General features: G+C 37.6%; 2 protein-coding genes and 2 long non-coding RNA genes across 4 annotated transcripts in view; all 4 read right to left on the bottom strand.

Annotated features, from left to right (window-relative positions):
• piwil1 (piwi-like RNA-mediated gene silencing 1) overlaps positions 1-4,820 on the bottom strand; it is a 33,792-nt gene extending 28,972 nt beyond the window's left edge. The window contains exons 1-2 of the mRNA XM_065247325.2: positions 3,790-4,820; positions 3,276-3,343 (exon numbers count right to left, since the gene is read on the bottom strand). The gene's annotated coding sequence lies outside the window, so the exon portion shown is untranslated. The remainder of the gene's footprint in view (positions 1-3,275; positions 3,344-3,789) is intronic.
• Positions 4,821-5,653: 833 nt separating this feature from the next.
• LOC135730060 (uncharacterized) lies at positions 5,654-7,181 on the bottom strand. The gene is made up of 3 exons (XR_010525858.2): positions 7,129-7,181; positions 6,721-6,788; positions 5,654-6,600 (listed from the first exon to the last, which is right to left on the bottom strand). It is a non-coding gene; the product is annotated as an uncharacterized lncRNA (long non-coding RNA).
• Positions 7,182-7,337: 156 nt separating this feature from the next.
• On the bottom strand, positions 7,338-7,897 carry LOC135730059 (uncharacterized). The gene is made up of 3 exons (XR_010525857.2): positions 7,825-7,897; positions 7,453-7,537; positions 7,338-7,377 (listed from the first exon to the last, which is right to left on the bottom strand). It is a non-coding gene; the product is annotated as an uncharacterized lncRNA (long non-coding RNA).
• An 11,134-nt stretch (positions 7,898-19,031) lies between these two features.
• On the bottom strand, positions 19,032-22,213 carry fzd10 (frizzled class receptor 10). Its single transcript, XM_065247324.2, has one exon. It carries the CDS (start codon positions 21,524-21,526, stop codon positions 19,781-19,783), a length of 1,746 nt encoding a protein of 581 aa, XP_065103396.1. The 5' UTR covers positions 21,527-22,213; the 3' UTR covers positions 19,032-19,780.
• Positions 22,214-23,141: the final 928 nt, after the last annotated feature.

Below are 23,141 nucleotides of genomic sequence, written 5' to 3'. Positions count from 1 at the left end.
CATCATTTTCTGCTGTATATAAATCTATCAAAAGCTGTCTATTTAATGTCTGTCTGGTGGTCACTTCAGTTAAGGGGCACAGTGAGTGGACAGAACTGACCTTAGTTGTATCTGTTGACCACTGTGTATCTTGGATGCAAAATCCCAACCCACTGTCAACTTGGTCAGTGCATTCACTTTAGCTTCAAAGGTATTGAAGATCAGACAAGTTACATAGCCTAATTTAAAAGCGGAATTGGATTTTGCACAATAATATTTATATTTTTAGCATGCTTATTGAATAACCTGTCGTCAATTGTGGGTGATTGTTTTGTTAAGATCAAACACATTGTTTGTTGCTTTAAATTATGTTTTAACTGGTTTTAGTAAACCATAACATCCCGACACCTATCCTGAGGAAACACCCACACCCACCCGTCTTTCCTAAAATGAGCATGATTGTCTAAACCACAACAGATGTGCAATGCTGGCATGATATAGTTCCATATACTCTTATTATTCCTGCAGAATATTGTATGACAGTGATCACAGTATTATTGATAAAACATGCAGTACACAACAAAGCACTGTTACGATACTGGTTTGAAACATATAATGGTAATATAAGTCACAATACTGTTTGTATATTCACTACTTATTTGATTGGACTGTCAAGGGTTAATGCAACTTTCTAATTTCTAAAATAAAAACAATTGCTGTTATGGTATGTATATATATCTCTGCACAAATGTTCATCTACTGTTATGCTTTCGCTCTGTAAATATTAAATAGCAGGCAGTATACAATATAGCGCATACTCCTATTTAGTTCGACATATCTGAACATAGCCAGTGACATGGAAAGATAAAGAATATAAAACAAAGAGCATTTGTTAAATTCAATAGTGCTTATGGCATTTTCTCCTCCTAATTGTCTCCAGTTGTGTCCTAGGATTGGGTAAGAGGAAAGGCGACATTCATGGACCACTGCAAGGAAACATATGTTTTGTGTTGTTTGTGTCAATGTAAGTGAACTAATCTTCCCCACTGAATGTTGTTCTCATGGGGAATACAATTATTTCTAAACAGTTTAAATCAACAAGGACATCTAAAAACAAAACCATGACTGAGTAACAACGATGACTGATAAAAAATAATAATAGAAGATGTCTGTGCAAGTATTAAACTTTTGAAGTAAACAAGTGAGTTAAGGCAGTATGGCGCGCCTTGCGTTTCCAAGCATTTAAAATGCGTTTGGTGTGATTGGTTTCAAATTAAATGTGTACATATTTAAACATATATGCTTCAAATGAATCCGTAATAGATGTGCTGTATCTCACCTGCGTGTTTGTACTGTATTACTGTACTTTTAATGAAAAGAAAAAAGGAAATATCATAAATGTATAAACAGAAGTTATCAATCTTCTGCTTTATAAGCTTATATTAAACCCAATATTATATGAGCCCAATATTCTCCTGTTCAAAGCGTTCACGTGTCCAATCTTTGAAACAGTTTAATCTCTCTTTAGCCTCAAACACTAATTATGTCTTTAAAAATGATGTCTGAGTTTTGACAGTGTTTTTCATGGTAGAGTTATGACACAGCCTGTATGGCATGTCACAGCCTGTCTGTATTTCAACTTACCCAAACCTTTTTTTTTTTTTGGCCTGCGCTTCAGACTATGTTTTGTTTTTAAGAAAAAAGGGAAGCAGGTGTTCTCTTTGTGTAACTGGGCGGCAGATTTTGCCCTCAATAAAGATTTCCTCCATTTGTGGTTGATCTTATATCCAAATGATGCTCTTTTTGGAGAAACAATGGAGGTAACACCGCCCAAAATCTTTTATCAACAACAAATCATTTCTCATTCGTTACAATACTTCTATAGACAATCTGTCATAAGGTACAAAACATGTCCTTGAGGTTTTAACTTTGTGGTTGTTCATTTTGGGAGAGGCAGATTGGTGGGTTGGAGGTTCCACCAAAAGAAGATAAAGAAACAGTTATGTTATATATTTGGTAGCTGTACATAACATACCATCACACAACTTTTGTGTGTTCGCAGTACACTTTTGCTATATTGATGACCATATGATAATAAGGAGTTTAATAAAAAAATTGACCAAGAGCAAACAACATTTACTCAGACATGTGGCACTCAACGTTACATTTTACATGACTAAATGCCCTAAAGTAAGTACTATACAAACCACCATCTAAATGTGAACAAGACAAAAATGGAAACTAGATTTGTAATATTTCCTGAAGACAATAGTTGGGTCCGAACCACCTACTTCCACACTATATAGTAAGCGAAAAGTAGTAGGCGATGCGAGTAGTATGTTCAAATTCATAGTATTCCGAAAACAATAAGCGAAAAGTACCCTAATGATCTACTACTTCGGGCAAGATCCCGAACTGTTCATCCGATGGACCCTTTACTATCCCGTAAGCCCCCGGGAGAGCAGTTATCCAATGAAGAAGGAGAGAAGTTGTTTTATTCAAAAATTTCCAAAAGCAGTAACACGGCTGTCAAATGCAAGCTGTCCCTTGTGGTTAAATTGTTCTAGTGTAACGTCACGCCAGTTAACAACTAACTTGTTGTTAAGACGACGTATGTCACGTGATAACAAATCACGTGACATACGTGACAAATGTTTTGGTTTCCTAGGTAATCTATATGTTGTTTTTTTGCTTGTTATATAAATAAACTACGTTTAACCTGTTAGCCAGCACTTCTATTTTTGAGCATTTTCTGAAAAACGACAACTCCAAACTAAAACGTCTGCAGCTCTTAAACCCTATGGTCTATATTCATAATTCTGGTCTTGTTTGAAACTAGACACTTGACATATTGTTGCCTAATAGTCATAACAACTCAGAGTAGTAAAGAAACAGAGTAAAACAAGGTAAAATATACATTAAATGACTTCCGTTTTTCTTTAAATAACATTCACTTAGCAAAAAAGGTATGAAATGGTCATCTGAGACACCTGGGGACACCATATAGGTAAACTGAATGTCTGACCATGCTGTGATTCAAATTTGAGAATGATACTCCAAAAAATGTTGTTTCTGTGAGCTTTTATTTCAAAAAAGTCCAGGCGTCCTTTCAGAAAAAGTGCACTTGGAAACTCCAAATATACACATGATAACAAAATGACATGATTATCAAAAGAAAATGAGTCAGGACTACATATTACATGATGTATATCAATTCAGAACTTCTCTGCCCACCAAAGCACATAGAAAAAACTATTTCAGAAAAAAACATTTGCACATTATAACAAAATACTTGCTATTTTGAATGTGGTCGCTCATGAATGCACTCCAGATTCCAGTCCTCCTCTGGATGTCAGCTGAAGACCTGTTACATCACATCACAACACAACACAACACAACACAGACACACACAAAGCAAGAGAGGATTTTAGTTTGAGTCAAAAGTTAGAGACATACAACTATTTGTATGAGAAACTATGATGTAATATACATGAACATAATACATACACACATACACACATTACATGAATATATTTATAATTACAAATGTCTTATGTTTGCCAAATAACCTATATTTCTCAGCTGGTAATACTCATATTTTCCACCACATATCTTGTTTTTAGTTTGTATATTCTGTGCATTTGATTCATATAGCTATAAAAATGATTCATTTATATAACATGTCATAGAAAATGAAACCATGTAAAACTCGTATTTTAGTCATCTCCACTGTTACTTTATAATCAAAACAGCTAACAAGAAACTAGAAATGTAACGTAAAATAACTAATGAACAAAAGAATCCACTTACTTTATCCAAGCGAGCGCAGCTGAGCTCATAGTCCGGTCCATCTCTCGTCGACGACGCGGTTTCGTTTATATCCAATCTTGTATCTTTGCTCCGCGATCATGCTCTTTATCAACTTCTCCAAAACACTCTCAACACAAACAAGTCCTCTGCAGTCGAAAATCCACAATGGAGATGTTATATCTAACCTTTGAGAGGTTTCTCAGCGGCTCCGGAGAGCCTAGCCGGCTGCTATGCTACCCAAACAAACAAACGCGCAGGGAGGGGGCGTGGGCATTCCTCTCCGTGCGCTTCTGTAGATTTGCGCAGAAGTACACTTTACTGACGTAAGTTGAATCCTTGTAATCGTTTCATGATTGGTTACTACCCCTGCCCATCAAAACTTTGCTGGCTAAGCATTGGCTGGCTTTGTTTTGGCGTAATCCAGTCAAAAGCCTATGGTTAGCTGAAGGACATCTGTCTGGGCAAATCGGTGTTCCCGATTCATTTTGAGTTGTCAAACCTTATCTGATTGAACAAAACAGAAAAATAGGGCGGGATATTTATCGGAAGAGTCTAACGAAGCAGGAAGAGATGGATTTTCACTGATAAAACTCGATATTTGATAGAAAATAAACATGATCGATCATACTTAGCGGAAGCGCGGATGTAAATAAAGGAGGGTATTGCTGGATTTATCACTATTTTTCGTTGTTTTGGATTAAAACGTGGGATGCTTTTTGAAGAGTGGACCCTTACGTTGCAATGTACGTTGAAGTTTTTGGGAATTGTCAGAGATGATCAGAACCATATGGCAAGACATGTGAGTACCCACAAATTTTTTTATATGCATTCCGTCTGCATTTTATTTAATCTTATCCACACCAGTGTATTGATTGCAAAAATAAGCTCAGAACATGAATTTTGAGTGTTTAAACTTTCAAATAATGCAAAGTTTATGATTGTTGATTGAATATTTGATGTTAAACAAAGTACAAAAACACGTAAAAACGCCCCCTAGGGACCGCCGCCGGGCCGGTGCGTGTTAAGAAGTTAAAGTACTTTGTGGTTATTTATTATTAGCGGAGTTTACCGGAAGTTACGTGCGGACCGCGACAGCCGCTTGTTTATGTTGTTACTGCTGAAACGGTCTATACAAACCATATTCATACTAGGGCTGTGCAAAAATATCGATATTTCAATCTCTACTATCGATATTTTTAAAACCCCATCAAATCCCTCTGTGTGCTTCAAACGATGTCCTCCGCCGCTGCTGTAGTTTTCACTGTCCAGTTGTCTGTCATATATGGCCATTTGGCCAATGTCTTAGAAGTTAGCTGGAAAATGGCAGAAAATGTAAAAACACCTGCAGCTTTCAAAGCCGACGTGTGAAAGCACTTTGGCTTTACTTTTTTTTTTAATTCAGCTCCATTTTTTAAACATTTTTGCTAAAAAATAAAAAGTATTGCAATGTACCGCAACACGCCATGTACCGTACCGTATCGTACCGTATCGTACCGCGATACACGGTACAATGCGCATGTGTTGTATCGTAAGGCCCTTGCCAATACCTGGCCGGGCCAGCCCTAATTCATACTATGTAGGACCTACTGTTTTAAGGGTCTATGAGCAGGTACTTCTTTTAATTCAGTACCTACTTTCACAGTATGCGATTTCAGATGCAGCCAATATATTTTAGTGTGTTGCTATGCCGTTGCTAAGTTTTTTTTTTTTAAGTTGTTGCCAAGTGTTCTACACTGTTGTCACTGGGATGGTACCTTTTAAAAAGGTCCTTATATGTACCATTTTGGTACGTACCTTTGAGATACCAGTAACCCAGATAGCAATTTTGTTCCGGCCCACACAACCAGTTTTTCCTCGGCCCACATACAACAAAGAATGACGGCCCTACAGTGGCCCAGTTCTGAATTACGGACAAAGGCCACACATGGGCCACAACTGGCCCATGTCTCTGACAGATAATAGCCCATAATTGGCCCAAACCTGGGCCAGAACAGGTTATAACATCGGTACCAGTTCTCAGCCATAGGTCAACCATATTAAAACCAGCATTTAACCAGAACTTCCAAAACTGAGCCATAACTCAGCCTAATCTTGCCCAAATTATATTAATAAATAAATCACACGAAAAATTACTTTCAAATTGTTTGCCTTTTTATTAATCAATAGCACACAAGTCAATAACACTACAACATTGTATGTGTTAAAACTCTTCTAGTATAAACTGCCAGCAATAAACAAAAATACTAGTTTGTTCAAATACATTATTGGCATGAATCTACCAACAACTTAAATTACAAAGCAATTTCATCCTTAGTAAACAAACAAATGTTTAAAACAAACTGATAATAAAAAAAACCTTTGTGACAGTTACATTTGTGTGTTAAACGTAGCTTGCCCAAATTGCCAGCTATACACAAATACAGAAGTTCATTGAAATTAATATATAAGCATGAATAGAAATTTAAATGAATTACCATGGGTAAATACAAGTTTAAACCAAACTGAACTTAAAAGTTAGTTAATTAGAAACTTCATGTGTATGTGAAACCAACTCTACAGCCAGCCAGCCAGCAAAGATACAAGGTCCAGTTAAAGTATTAGCATGAATCTAACTTAGGTAATTTCAAATAAAACGAAAAATTAAAACAATACAATTCATAAAAATGAAACAAACAATCAAACACTAATAATAATCTATGTGTATGAGAAAGTGTTCCTATTCAGGATTGTCCTCAACAAGAAGTACTGCTTTCCAGCGTCTCTTTTCTTCTCAGCTCCTCTTTCCATAGATGTAAACATTACAGCAGCCCACTAAAAGAAAACAGATGCAAATCAATAATTGTTATGAAGCAAAAGCCATATAATAAAGTAATTAAAAGCATAATGGTATACTTTAAAACAAACAGTTAGATAAACAATTAGAAGATGAACCTTTTAGGATGAACTGCTTCTGTTTTCTTCCTCAAGTTGCTTTGGATGAAAATGTCTGCGTTGAATGTCTAAATAATGAAACATAGCTTAGACCTTAAAGAGGTACTTTTCATTTAGATACAAAGCAAATGAGCAAATGAGATATGTTCTAAGCATGTATTTAAAATATATTATATTAGGAATATCCCCATTATTAGTTACCAAGAAAATTAAGTCAAATCAATATAAATGAAAGAGAGAAGAACCATATACTGCACGTCTAAGGTCTTCACAATTGCTGTCATACTTTATCCACCTATGAGAAATTCAGCTTTGCAGATATAATTCTAAAGATTTGTCAAGTATTGATTTTGGAAGCAATTAAATTAACATTAAATTAAATGGTGGCCCTGATGTACTGTCACTAACCTGAATGTCACCTCCTCCTGTCCTGTCAGCATCCTTGTCCCACCTCTTTACCTGAAGCAAACACAGCAGATGATTAACAGAAAATAATTTCACAGTATTCTATATATTCAAAATATTTGTATTTTTACCAATTTCCTTTGTATTCAACAATGCAATTCGGGTAACTAAAGTAATGTTAGGCTATGGTCAGTTCTTACTCACCTTACTCGCCCTCTGTATTTATCAGCTTTCACTGAAATCACAATGTGACTATTTAGGCATATAGAGCAATCTTTTGATATATAAACACAAAGATGCAAACATGAGCCTCAATATTTAATTTACCTTAATGTGTCTATTGGAATATACACCCCATCATCCTTCTCTTGTCCCACTCCAGAGTCTTCATGTCTTGATGAACACAGACACACTTTCATCAAAAAAGGAAATTAAACGTTACAGAAATACGTTTTTTAAATATGTTTTTTATATAAATGTTCTAACATCAGGAAGACCAGATAACCAAATTCGATTACTTCATTATAATATGATCACAGTTATTCTTAACCTGATAGAAAACAGCTAATTTAATATCAATATAACGTTAATTGTCACACATTACGTTATACACGAATCACGTAAACGTTTGCATCCCTTTATACGTCAAAAACATTTTTATGATTGTAAAAGTTTAAATATTTAAGTTCAGGTACTTACTATCTTTCATCCTGCTGCCTTTGAAATCTGTGTGTCCGTTATGATTGATTGACGCGGTGTAACTGCTACTCCGACGGTAACCCCGCCTATTGGTTAATTTGATTGGCCGCCGCTCGGCTTCCGTTAAAGCGTAACTAAACCCCTGGTCAGAGGCTGACTCCACCCACTGGCAATATTTGAAAAATGCAAGAAAAGTGGGCAGATCCCTACGAAGATAGAGGGGACGAACTAAGCTTGTACCAAGTGTGTGGTGAGATCGTAACAAGGGCGTGGTGATCTTGAACCTGCTTACGTCACGAGTCATTTTTTGGACCCAACATCCAATGGGAAAATTCAACTGCAGTAGCCACCGTTCAACCTGAAGAGGGCAGCACTCAGACGTTTTTACACCATATATTGCAGTATTGAAACACTTTATATCCAAATGTCAAAAAAATTACTAAAATCAATAAACAGCACTAATAAAACATAATCCTTACAGATCATTAACTAAAAAAAGTTGGTTTGGGGTTTAGTTACTCTTTAACAGGAAAGCTCGTCTTCTGTTATGTGATTGGCCAGTGGCACTCGCCTTTTTTGATTTGATTGGCCATCTCAATCATTTTTGACAAGGTGTTCAACGTAATGCTGAGTTGCAGGAACTAGAAAAAGATGACGTTAAAATACCGCGAGAGTGATTTGAAATCAGAATGCTGTCCATGATCTTTCGAGTCGCTCTCGCAGTACTTTGATGTCATCCGCGTGTAGGTTCTTGTTGCACTTCATAAATAAACTGCGCATCCTTAACGTAACGCGAAGGTTAACAATACATTTTGTTTATTTCTGCAGTATCTAACATTTGATTGTACACAATGATAGTTTTACTTAGTCATTGAAGTCAGAAATCTTCAGCACAGTAACGTTTATTTTTGCAGTATCTAACATCTGATTGTACACAATGATAGTTTAGTCATTGAAGTCAGAAATCTTCAGCAGGAATAAACTCCTGCTACAATGAAAATCGCGCAAAAGCAAGTTTAAATAGAAACGATCCATGGTGCTTCTCAAAGCAACGTTATAGAAACTTTTAAATTCAGAAAGAAAAACTTTTGGAAGTTCAGGGTCATTTGAACAAAATAATCTTGACCCATGATCTGAAGGCAAGTTTATGTGATTGAAATGTAGACAAACATTATTGTCCAAATATATTAGTTTCTTTTAATACAAAACTAACATTTTACTTAATAAAGGTTAAATTAACATTAAGATTAAGATAGCCTGAAAATCCTTCAATTTAATTATTTATTATAAATCAGTATTTTAAATGTGGCTTACAATCACTAGACTGATCTGGGCCAGAATCACTACACTGATCTGGGCCACATACCTCCCAATCACAACTGGCCCAAATATTATCTGCCATCATGGATCCAGTGCCATCATTGCCACACCTGGCCCATACTTGGCTGACATGTTGCATGCCGTTGCCGGCGGCACGCCAGCAGTGCCATCATGAGGCCACATTCGGGCCGAGTCCGTCTGCTATCTGGGAAGAACTTTTTATGGACCAGTGTGCTCTTTTGAGGTACAAATATGCCCCTTTTTGGTAGAAAAGTGTACTTTTTGAAAATGTACCGCCCCAGTGACATTTTTTCCTTCTTGAACCTTTTTTCTGAGAGCGTAGGTCAAAGACCCTGCCTCAAATCTGATATTCTAGTCCCAAGGTACTCCTATGATTACTCTGTGAACATATAAGATTCTTCATTTGTGTGTCTGTGTGTGTCTAGTTTGGGGACTCATCTCCACCGTTAAGCAACAATAAGAGCTTGAGCTCTGGAATTCAGATGGCTTTTCATTATCTGGGCACTTTGCAGTGAGGATTAGAAAGAGGGGCAGATTAGTGTGTGTGTGTGTGTGTGTGTTTGGGAAGAATTAGAAATAGGGGAGATTAGACCCCTTTACAATCCCTCAATCATGCTCTGCTAAGTCACCATGGAAGACATCCCGCTGCCATCTGAAGCATACACAGAGATCTTAGAAGCTATACTATTATTGAACACCTTTTTTGAGTTTTCACATACTCACTATAACTGCCACTAAACTTGGCGTTAACATAAACATGTTGGCAAAACATGTTTATCAAATATAAATGGTAGATGCATTTAAGGAGCAACTATTTCCTTTGGTGTGTAAGTGTATATTAGTATATTAACAATATGCAAAAAGGTACATACCCCAAGGTAAACGATGATGCAAGTTATCGTTTCTAACGTAAATCTCTTTTCTTGGACTACAACAAACAGGTTTACTTCCTGGGCCTGTTGACGTAGACAAGACCGACATTATCATAATTACTCCCGCTTGGACTCACAGTCTGTAAGTTAACTCCTGTTAGCATTGAATTGTGAATGAATCTTTCAAACATGGTAAGGAGCGTTACATTTCCGCCTGACGTCAGAGGTATTCAGGCCAATCACAACGTACAGATAAGCTTGCCAATCAGGGACATAACACTTTTCAGATCGATGAGTTTTGTACAAAATCAATGTGTTAGAGAAAGGCAGGATATCTAGAATTTACAGAAACTCTGCATAGTGTGTACACAACCGAACTGAACAACTAGTAGTTAATAAAGTGTTTAAACGTATATATCATGGACATGACAGGTCTTAAAAAAAAAAAAAAATTAAATGGGGCGAAAGTGAACAAGAAAAATCCAATAATAAACGAAAATAAATTCAAATCCTTTACCCCAAAGATCAAAATATTGGGACCGACACCTTCACACTTTAATAACTCCAAATCTTGATCGCTTCATGAGCCAAAAGCCATAAGCACCAAAACGGTATGTGAGGACCTGGCAACACTGCAAGTGTAGCAGCCTCACAATGCGTACAATACACAATGCCAAGACGGAGGTTTATTGCAAAACATAAAGCTGTTCAATTATTTTGGTCAAAGCTGTTAGTGATAAGCAGGCGAGACGGCAGAATGTTGCTATGGTTATCTCTGTGTCAATCATCACATTTTTAGTGAGTCTTGTTCCATACAGACATGAAACAAACATTTAGGCGATTCACTCCCGCATTTAAATGCAGTTGTCACTCCTGAATGTTTGTACGAGGCCAATATGTCTTTAAAAGGTGGTGTGTGTAAATTTTAGCGGCATCTAGTGATGAGATTATGAATTGCAACCCTCAATTTCAAAACGCATATGGTAGTCGCCACAGGACAAACATGTCATCGTCTGAGAAAACGTAGTGGTATGGCTCATTCTAAGGTTATAAAACAATACAGGTCTTTATTCACAACGGATAATAAAGTAATGTATATTATATTGCATTTCTGTCAAGAGATCCTAACAGTTACACATTGCACCTTAACGCTGTAACTCTACAGAATACCAGGTGAATATCAAGTGCTTGTTTTAGGTTGACCTGGCCTGGCTTATAGTGCGATGTGAGTGTTTACAAGGGTGTTGCTTCTCTTGTTTACTTTCCAGTAAGTTCTCCACCTCTATCGCACATCAAACACACATACACCCTGAACTCTTTCACTCCCACTCTCACTATCATAACACAGACGCACATCAAACACCCAGGCGTACACATGTATAGACAAACATGCCTATTGTTTATTTTGTAATAAAGATCTTATCGCTCATTTTCTATGTAAAGGTTATGTCTCGCTCTGAGCTGTTTGATGGCCGCGTATGAGTTATGTATGTATTTGTTGTGCATCTGAAACGGTGAGAAAGATTATATGAAATGTGCCCCCGCTGCAGGGCAGACGGGTGTGTTGTCATTGTTCCAGATTCTTCTGTAATGACTCTTAACTGATAATTGCAAAGGACCACTTTTCTCCAAAAGGTTCTTACACAAAACCATGAACGATTGAGGCCCATTTCACCTCACCTTCCCTGATAATTACACAATGTTCACACGTGTGTGTGCATCTACACGCCACTCTTTTCATGTTTCATGTATATGGTTTTGCAACAAAACACTATTATGTATTCACATTCATCTGTGCATTATACACATCTTATCTCTGCTGTTTTATACAGCTTTGATCAGTATTTAATCTTAATGCAAACAACAGCATTAAATCCTGCTTTATGTACAGTACATAAGTGCCAGTTCCAGATGTTTTAGGGCAGTGGTTCTCAAACTTTTTCAGCGTGCGGCCCCCCTTGTGGTGCATGTTTTTGCGGCCCCTCGAAAGAAAATTTATGACAAAAACAGTTTTAAAATGTAATATTTGAATTAAACAAAACATATAAAATTATACCTAGTAGTGCTGTTGGTTAGTTGGCTTATTATGTTTTAGGTTTAATTACACAGAATTCATGATAAATGAATGTATTTTATAAAATATCATAAAACTGGGGCCCAGTTTGAAAACCACTGTTTTAGGGCACTCATGTACATTTCTACATATTTAAATAAACCAGTCGGGTTCATTACATTGAGTGTACATTAATGGCCCTGGTTTATTAAAAATAAATTTATAAAAGTAAATCTGCGTATTGTATATACATATTCTATAGCAATATATACTGTATACAGTAGGCTTATATACAGTACACATGGGGCCATGACCCTAGATTTTCAAAAATGTGTTACTAGAAGTAATGCAGTGGTACTGGTTTAATCACATGTCTGTGAAGGCAGTCGAACTAGTAGTTCACACATCACTTTAGTTACTTTCCTGTTTCTGTATTTTACTTGACAATTCATCGATACATGTTACAGTATATCCAGGCATGATAGTATATTTTGATATACTACATTGTTCTATTGTTATAAGTTATGGGAAACACTTTACAATAGTGTTGTATTGGTTAACAATACTTAATACATTAGCTAATATGAACAAGCAATGAAGAATCCTTCTACTGCATTTATTAATCTCAGGTCATGTTAATTTAAGCATTTATTTTGATTTTTCCATTTTAAAAAGTTGTAATTTAACATGAGTTAATCCACAATGAACTAACATGACCAATTTATGTTTACTAACATTTTTTACATAGCTTGTTGGAATGCTTGATTCTGATTGGCCAGTACCAACATGTGCAAGTTTTTTTCCCATATAGTAAACACACAAAACTAATAACACACCGGTAACCCGGATGCTGCAGATCATTTTGATGGGTACAGTTTAATATTACACAAAAATTAAATATAAATATGTATTTTAATAACATAAATGAATTTATATTTACAAATTATTAAATCAAATAATGTATTTGTGACATTTGAACGTCTTGTCTTATCTAAAAACCGAAAGTAAACGGGTTTTCCTCGCAGAAGGTCTGCATCCGTTAGAAATGAGCGCATAAAATATTAAGAATCAACATTTAAAGTTTCTTACTTTACTTATGAGGTAAATGGCTGTGTAATAAGCAGGATAATAAGCCATTGTTTTTGCGAAATTCTGATCACACTGTCAGGATTATTTCTGCGTTATCAACCAGCCGCCTATACATTTTCAGTTACTTAACAAAGATTAATAAATTATAAATACTATATTGCTCATTGTTAGTTCATGCTAGCTAATGCATTAATAATGTTTACAATGTTAACCTTATCATAAAGTGTCACTGGTACATGCACAAAAACTAAATAACAAAAAGGAAGTAAAAAATTTAAAATCACAATGATCAAACAACAAAATAATCTGAAATGTTTTATAGATATCTACATTGTGTTCCTATAGTGGTGCTTGCAACATTATGGTGAAGGGTTTGATTCCCAGGAAATGCATGAATTAAACCTCATTCACACAGCACTTTGGTCCAAGAAAACACCTGTAAAATTGGCAGACAAGCTTCTGTGTGAACGCAAACACTTCCCGTAAATGTTCTGGGATTGCTCTAACATTGCCGTAAAATACCCGGAAAGCCCTCAGTGTGAATGAGACGGAGAAACAATGCTGCAAGGGGCGTGTCGTAGTGAGGACGTGCGTGTCATGGCAACATAAAGTGATGGTTCAGCTCTTTAAAACGAGGGGTTTACATGCAGATTAACATTCACGAAGAGAAATTTCTGAAATATGAACTGAAGCAGATATTAGGGAGCTAAGATCATTAATCAGTATATAAGAATAGCACGTCACATGCTTACAGTATGTGAGTTTATAATAAACAAAATTGCACATGCGTCATCACAACAAGATATATCGTTCAGCTCTTCAAAACGTTTTTTTTTTAATGCACACTTACATTCACAATGAGAAATTTCTGCAAACTGGACTGAAGGGAGCTCGTCAAATATCCACTCTGAAGCTGAGATCATTCACCAACATACTAGAATGGCGTGTCAAGCGCTCCTTTAAAATCTTATCATAAATAAAATTGCACACGAGTGGTTTCTGGAGAGAGATATAATGGATAATAAGCTTACTTTAGACGCTGTGGAGAAAAAAAACTACCAGCAGGACTTCACGTCACATGTCTTTCCAGGAAATTTACGGTATCTGTGTGAACGCACACACAAATTCTGGCAAATCATTGGCAGTGTGAATAAAACAAAAATTTAAAGATCCCGGACGCATTTCTCATGTATTTTCCGTATTATCTGTGTGAAAAGGGCTTTATTTAAAACTATAGGAACTTAAGTGCACTGTAAGTCACTTTTGATTAAAGAAGCAACTAAGTCTTTTAAATGGACAGCTTGGATCTTCAGATGGAGCTATCTGCCTTTTGGGTGGAACAGGAAGGTTTTATACAGCTTCTTTAGCAACTCCCTCTCTATAATCTCTTTCATGCACTGTTATTTTAAACCATTATACAGAGACTGTTTTCAAAGGCAATGCGTATAAAGACTTGAGACAAGTGAGAACCCCATGAAAGGGTTTTAAGTTTACAAGTTATTGAAAGGCAATGTAAGATGCTGACAACTTACTTCAAGAAACAGAGTCATTATGAGTGTGTGTTCCGGCGTATTTATGTGTGAGACAATCAGAGCAATGCTCCTCTAGAACAGGTCCTGACTGGAAAACAGGTGCTGAAGGGCCTGTCGTGATGAGTCTACAGCCGTCTTCAAAAAAGATCTGATCAAAGAGAGCTAACCTGACCTGCAGTCACTCAACCTACAGATTTATGTTAGCGCTTTAGCATGCTTCGCGCGCAATTCAGACCGACACCACGTACAGGTCTAGGTTCCTTATTGTAATGTATTTCCTGAGAAAAAACAGTTGGTGCAGGGTTACATAATAACAGGTTGTTCTTTGAAGGAATACCTGACCCTTGTGTTGCCCCCAAACACATAGTAACACGAGTGAGCCTATACTGTAGGCCAAAGCACTGAACATGACTGAACGTGATTCACTGACATCATGTTCACAAATGAGGTTAATTAAAATTAAGGCAAGGCTCTGGGAAGTGCACGCCAACTTCACATCCTCTGGATTTTCCTGAGTCCTTGACATAACAAAGTCAGGAAATTTTTTTATGTTTAAAGCTGTTAACAGATTGGCAATAAAAGTTGATTAATAAATGGAATTTCTTTATAGCCCTTTTAACATTGCCAGTACTTGTGATTCACTCAGGGTGCACCGAATCATTTGGCCAAACCCACCAATAAATAACTGATGATTCATGAACAGAATCTGCTCGTTTGATTCTGATTGAATGATTGAGCTTACTTACAAAAACATATAAACAATATTAAATGTAAGGATATGGTGAATATGTGTGGATTATTTTCTTAATTAAAAGGTAAACTATGTACTGAATGTTAACCAGCCATGTGCACAAGCACAAGTGAGAAAACAGACTTTTCAATGCCGCAAAGCTCCGGATATGACATTAAAGAAAGACATGGCCACTGTCCTTTACACTTGAGCTTCAAAAACACACTTTATCTTCACTTGGTAAACCGGCCTTTAATTCTCAACTACAGAGAAAGCACTGCAGGGAAGAAAAAAAGGAAAACGTGAGATTGTCTTCAGAAGGTGGTGGAATGGTAACTGTCATTGATATTTACAGTTCGACTCACACACCTCAGGGCCCAGAGTCCAGGTGGCCCTTAAACAGACTTGTGTGTACACAATGTATGTGTGTGTGTGTGTTTGAGAGAGAGAGAGAGGAGAGAGAGGTGTGTGTATGTGTGTGTCAAATGAGGCCTCTTTGATTCATGTGCCTGAATTTTGAAACACTACAAGGACATTGCAGAGACTTGAAAAGCCCCTGGGCAAAGTACAGAACACACACTTCAGTCAGGCCTTCATCAGATCAGACCTGTTTCAGATCTCTTTCTCACACACACACTGCACTTGACACGTAAAGTGAGCAGAGAAATCTTCAAAACAAACCCTAATCTTATAATCACCGAGTGTTATAAATAACGGCCACCGAAATGTTTGTTCTTCAGCGAAATTACAGCGCATACTCACTGTATGTTTTACTAGGGCTTAGAGAGAGTCGAACACAACTCAGCTGACTCTGCATTTAATAAATATTTTGCAGATTCGTCGTTGCTGTTAATGTGTGGACAGATGTTTCATTTCATCTTTAAAGAAGCTATGACAAACAAATGTGCCGATTTACATACATTTGTGATCTAGAATGTGAACACCAACCTCAAGTCTTATAAAATGGTGGTATAAATTTGGTCCTAATGCATTATTTTCTTATAATATAACAGCCCGTCATCAGTTATTCCATAAGGGCGATTTATAGTTGTGCGTAGGTTCTACGCCGTAGCTATCCGTAGCCTGTGCGTAGCTCTGCGTAGCCTGACACGCACCTCACAAAAAATTTAACAGCGCGTCAGTTCTACGCATACCGCAAGCGCTGTGATTGGTCCACAAGAACCCCTCCCGTCAGGTAAAAAAAAACTGCGTCACAGGTATTTCCTTTTGTGACGGTGAAAACAAAGATGAGCCAAGTTAAGGGGTGATTTAACTCAAACTGCAACAAAAGTCACTGTTTATTTACTTCCATCATTGCTGGTCTTCTCAAATTATACACAACAAGTTGCTATTTCTTCTTCGTTTGTGGGTTAACTTTCCAAGCTTCTTCTTCTCTGACGGTCGCGCTGCTACTGTGGTTACACACGTGGATACTGCCTACCAGCGGACGACGCAAAAGTATAAATGAAAACCGACGCGGAACCTACGCCATCGCGGCTACGCCGTAGGACCTACGCACAACTATAACGAGCCCTTTACTTATGAGACTTTTAGGAATACTTTTCCTTGGATTATACAGGGATTTTACAGACATGGTCACTTTTTTAAATTTGATGGTTTTAATGTGTGTGTTTCCTTTAAGAAACAAGTCAGTATGAAGATGAATCTAAAATACCATTTCAAACAAAAAACAAGTATATTAAATATTAAGATATTGCTGTACATCAAAAGACACCTGATAAAAAATGTGTGTACTTGTGAGTTTCCTGCTGGGTAGAACAAACTGCTTCCTTTAAATGCACAGTTGCTCATTTATGTAAGTAAGCATAAATGTTTGATTCCTTAATGATGTTTCTTCTCCCACGTATAAAAATCACACGCAATTGAATCAGAAACACAATCATTAAAAGAGAAACTCTGAAAACGTGACTGGGCATGTAAGGAAAACAGATGTACTTTCTTTTTTATTGCCTTGCGTGTTTAAATGTTTAGCTAATGAGCAGAGCCTTAAGGTCAGACTCACCTGTCTAAACGTCCTCTGTGGATTCAGGCTAATGACAGATGTGATCAGATTACTGAAGTATGCAATTTCAAACATACTTCTGCCTTCTCTAGGCAAACATTCTTGTGCTTAGTTCATTAAAATATTAATACAGTGATGATTAGACTATGTTTAAGGATATTCCTGCTGTTTAAAAAGCGAATGGTAACATGTTAAATCATCTTAATAATGTTTTGCTCTTTGGCGTTTAAAAGCTGTAGTTTGATACTTTTTAATTCCTTTAAAATCCAGAGTTAATCTTATGTTGCATGTATACCTACATATGTGTAAGACTCCACAGTTTACAATTCAACAATTACTTTTAACAAACCCTTCAATTATTTTAATGAATGGCCCACTATAGGGGGAGGTTCCCGGACAGGGTTTAGATTAATCTAGGACTAGGCCTTGGTTATATTAGGATATTTAAGTAGTTTTTACAAAAAGCATTACTGGTATGCATCTTGAGACAAAACAATGGTGCTGACATATGTTAAGTCAGTATTTTTAAATGAAGGCATTTTAGTCTGGGACTAGGATAAACCCTGTCATTGAAAACGCCCCAAAATGATTAATTTTCAAAATAAACATGACTGTTTTTGCAAATATTAAGTAAGTGTTTAATATTTCCTTAACTATTCGTTCTTTAACGCCATTTTATTTGGTGTTAAGACTTCTCAATTCTCCATTCTGTGGTGTAAGAAGCTAGCATGTAATTTAATAAGACATGAGCGTAGAGAAGATATTTATATGTGATTGTAACACATTTAAAATGCTACTCTATGGCAGCGAATTAAAGACAACCTAAATCAAAGGCTACACTTCAAAAATGACCTGATTTGATGTTATAAATAAAACAGAAATAATGTGAAAAAAATCCCTTGAAACCTTAACAGACCAAAACAAACTTTAAAGCTTCTTATTCAGTATTGCGTATCAATGAAAATGGAAGTGAATAGATTAATTTTAATAAGATGCATACATTTAAAAAGTAATTTTAAAAAGAAGAGAGCTAAAAAGCTACTCAAATCTGACTATATTCATATCCTTTGATGTAGACTTTTTATATTATGGACCTATTTTGTAATTTTTTCAATAGTTGACCCTGGAGCATTGTTTTAGATGCATAAAGGTCATGAGTTTGTTTCTCCACAAACATGAAAAAAATTATACTTCGAAAGCACTGTAAGTCGTGTTGGATAAAAGTGTCTGCAAAAAAGCCAATAAAATGGCCGCTGTGGGATTTAACAACGTCAAAAGCTGTATCTCATGAACTGTCAGATAGTATGATATGAAGATGATGCTTAAGGTTAGGTCTTGAAGGTTACTATCTTTAAAACTTTAAATCAGTGGACTGATCATACAAACTTCTAAGCCTATCGACATTTTGAAAGACATGACTGATGAAGCATATTAATGTAATCTGAGTCTAGTAATTCCCAATGGAATTGCCTTTAAAATCTGATTAGAGGCACTCATGCCTTGTGAGAGAAAAACATTTGAGGCATATTTACATTCCACACAAATAAGAAAATGGCGTTGCGATTCATGACTTCTGTTTCAAATGTTTAAAACTAAAATGTTTTTATTTATTCTTATAAAATATGAACCTTTAGAAATATACACAAATGTCTGTTAGACATAAAAAGAGAATAGCAAAACAAACCAGGGGCATGAACTCACAGTACAAAACAACTCAAACAACAAGATATTTCTTTGTGTCCGCAATATTTAGTGCTTAAAGATTTACTTTGTTCCATGAAAAAGCCTGACAATGGGCAGTTCATTCTCTGCTGAGGCCTTATTGAGCAGCTGCGCTCCAATGTCAATGCACTTGTGTATGACACGGCCTTCATTTCCATAGAAAAGCCACACGACTGCGCCACAGAGGAGCCGTTTTTTCCCGAGCCATTCACACCCATTGTTTGTTGAGTCCTTTCATTGTCTTTAATCACAGCCCTACAGTATCAGAGAGTGTCTTTCTCTCTGTCACTATAAGGGAAACAACTATTGCACATGATACAGGAATCCCAACAACATGACGACAATAGGGCCAGCTCCCTTATTTTTGTTTGAGCGAAAACATGTTTTCAAAGTCTGCAAAGTTTTCCGAAATAGTACAAGCATTAAGAGCTTAAGCAGACCTTGATCTTGTATTCATACAGAACCTGTTGAAAATGCGGCATCTTTAAAAAAAAATGTCTGCATTAAATAAATATAAGAATTGCTGTGTCTTTGCTTCTGTCTTTATAGTCAAGCATTTACTTGTTTGGCTGTATGTGTGTATTGAATCCCAGCTCATACACATGTGGCAGGAGGACCTGCTGGTTCATACTTGGTTTTATGTCCTTTCAGCGCAGGATGAGGCTTGAGGTAAGGACCACTGCCCGTAAAAACACACGCAGCCTTTCTCCTGGTCTTTTTCTTCAGTTTGCGGCTGAAAACGTTCTGCCAAGACTGGAGCGTTTTGGAGGTCCAGATCCACATGCCGCTGGTGATGCCAACCACAAGCAACATGAAAATTTTAACCATGAAGATCTCCACAGCCGGAATGGAGGTCTTCATCACGCACTCCTCGCCGCTCTTACCATCCTCAACGCACTTCTGCTCACTTGCGAGAATCTTCCAATAATCCATGTTAAGTCGCTCGTAAAAATAGCAAGCGATGACACAAGTGGCAGGAACCGTGTAAAGAACCGAGAAGACGCCGATCCTGACCATCAGCTTCTCCAGCTTATCTGTGTTCTCTCCTTCTGTCTTCATAACCTTGCGGATGTGAAAAAGTGCCACGAACCCTGAGAGCAAAAAGGAAGTGCCGATGATGAGGTAGCAAGAGAGGGGAATAAGAACGAAACCGGTCAAGGCTTTGACATCCATGCTGCCAACGTAGCACACCCCTGTGAGCTCATCTCCTGCCACCTTCCTCATAACCAGGATCATGATGGTCTTAATGGCTGGTATAGCCCATGCCGCCAGATGAAAGTAGCTGCTGTTGGCTTCGATGGCCTCGTGGCCCCATTTTTTCCCAGCTGCCAGGAACCACGTAAGAGTAAGAATGACCCACCACAAAGAACTGGCCATCCCAAAATAGTACAGAATAAGGAAGACTATGGTGCATCCTGTGCTCTCCAAGCCTTCTTGGATGATGTACTGCACGCCAGTGTCGCGATCACAGGCCACGTTTTCGACCCCAACAAAAAGTCTTATAAGAAAGCCCACTGAGTAGACACAGTAAGACATAGAGAGGAAGATGATGGGACGTTCGGGGTATTTGAAGCGCTGGGGGTCAATGAGGAAGGTGAGTACGGTAAAGGCGCTAGAGATAAAGCACAGGATGGACCAGATGGCGATCCACACCATAGAGAAACGCTTGTCGCCTTGGCTCCAGTATACATCAACATTGGGGTAACATTTAGGGGCACACGACTCGCTCTTCTGCACATAATGAAACTTTCCAGGGTTACTGCATGTCGTCTTACCGACCCTCTCCTTAATGGGCAGATCTTGACTGTTACCTGGACGAGGTGGTCTGGAGTCAGGTGGCTGAGTGTGGGAGCCCTTCAGGGGCTCGTCTGTGCCATTGTTAGGTGCCTCCATGCATAGGTTATGGGGGTCATTTTTGTTCGGCAGCTTGGAGCAGTCCAGCGACTCTGGCCAGCGGAAGTTAAAATGCTCCATGATCGGAGAACACTTCTGCCGAGCTTGCTCGCACATCACTCTGCACGCTGGGATGGGTGTGGATACCTGCTCCGTGCACATGGGAGCATAGAGCGAGCATAAGAAAAACTTCAGATGGCTGTGGCAGCCGATCCCGATCAGCGGCGCAAACTCATGCAGCTTGATGGCTGCCTCGCCTTGATCCTCGTGTCCCATTAAGTTCGGCATGACTGTCAAGTTGTAGCCAATGTCCTTGCAGAGTGGGATAGCGATCTCCTGGCACCTTCCTTCTCCGGGACGGTCGGGGTCTATGGAGCTGATAGCAAAAGAAACTCCAGCCACACACAGCAGCGCGAGAGCGCCCAGTCCAACAGTGCCAAAAAACATTTTATATTATATTACCTCATGTAGCAGAAAGAAAGTTATGGGAGTCTTTAAAAATAAGGCTTTGAACACTTTTTGCTTAGATAAGTAACTTCATTGTTTTTTTCGTAACTGACCTTGTTCGTATCTCCAAAATGTGAACTTTAAGGATTGAAGTGCATTAGGGTCTCGAGTTGAAAACAAAGTCTCAAACAATGTTAAGTTCAAAAGTATCTGCCAGCAACCCGAAGAAAGCTTAAAATTAGAAGACTTTGCAGTGCATGTCCACAGATAAAAATCCTTTCGTCTGTTGCTCCTTTGAGATAATGTTGACGATTTATTTCCTTCACGAGACTTCGCTTTAAACTCCGGCTCGCGCTACTTTCCACATTCATCCTCCGCAAAGGATCCAAACTCAACCGGGGCGTCCCACTCAACACAAAGCACGGCGTAGTTTTATCGCATTCACAAAGTTTATGTGAATGTTTATGAATGAATCGTCTTTGTAAACTGGTTTATATCTCCTCCAGCTAGTCTTCCGTTGCTCCGTGTCGAGTTGCTCGCTGCCTCGCGCAGTCTGAGCTCCTCCGCTTCAGTCCTGAACTAACCTGCCAAAAGATCCGCCTTCAAAGACAGCTGCTTTACATAAGAAAGACCGAACTGACACACTGATTATCCTTAAACCGTGCGGAACTGCCTGTGTAGAGCTCAAATCCTCTTCACCGTTTCAGCACAACATCACACTTAAATTGCTCTCTGGCCATTTGTTGTTGTTGTTGTTGTCTTCTTCCTCAGATGATTTACAAAAGCGCGACAGACATTTACCTCGCATGTAAGTGGCAAAACTCTCACGGAGGACGAGCAAACGGGGGTTCCAGTCAAGATATGTCGCCTTTCTCTCTACAACTGGCGATTTTCACGGTCCTACCATTGTGGGAAGAAAGAAAAGAGAGTTTTTATTTCTTCAAATTTCCCCTCGCTTTTATTGTTAGTTAGATAAACTACAACAGTTTGCTGTGTGTGTGTAAATTCACTCCATGCACATATTCGGGTGCATCCCACATCAAAATATTTTAGTATAGTATAACTATTACTTTAATAAAATAAAGTATACTACAATATTAACTAGTTTATAAATTCACTATAGTTAATATAATATGTATTAATATAGTATACATTAACAAAGTGTGGTAATTACTCTATTTACTATAGTAAATACTAGAGTATACTAAAGTTTTTTTATATGCAATATAACTCAGTAAAATAAATAATAAATAATATTTTAATAAAAACTGAAGAAAAACTGCACAACAGCATGACCGGAACTGACAGGAAATAAAGCACTGACTAAAATTTATTCTGTTATTTTCCCAATGTTATTGATTACAGCATCCAATCTCATGGGGCTTGACTCAATAAACTTTGCACATGTGTTGTTTGTAATTTTTTGCCAAACCTCCTCAAATTCTTCACAAAGCAACTTCAGTTCCAAGCACTGTTATACAACAAACATATACAAAATATTTGATACAGTTTTAAATAAAGCGTGATTTTGGGCATCACTTTGCCCAAGTCCCAAAGTCTATTTCAATGAATATCTGAAAACCGAAGACACACCTGTTCCGCATTCACTTGACTT

Source organism: Paramisgurnus dabryanus, chromosome 11, assembly GCF_030506205.2.
Source record: "Paramisgurnus dabryanus chromosome 11, PD_genome_1.1, whole genome shotgun sequence".
Taxonomy (NCBI): domain Eukaryota; kingdom Metazoa; phylum Chordata; class Actinopteri; order Cypriniformes; family Cobitidae; genus Paramisgurnus; species Paramisgurnus dabryanus.
Note: the sequence above shows the minus strand (reverse complement) of the source record. Positions and strands in the feature narration are given on the sequence as shown.

Excerpts from the sequence above, each read along its gene's own strand:
- fzd10 (XM_065247324.2), bottom strand. The coding sequence starts at position 21,526 with ATGTTTTTTGGCACTGTTGGACTGGGCGCTCTCGCGCTGCTGTGTGTG.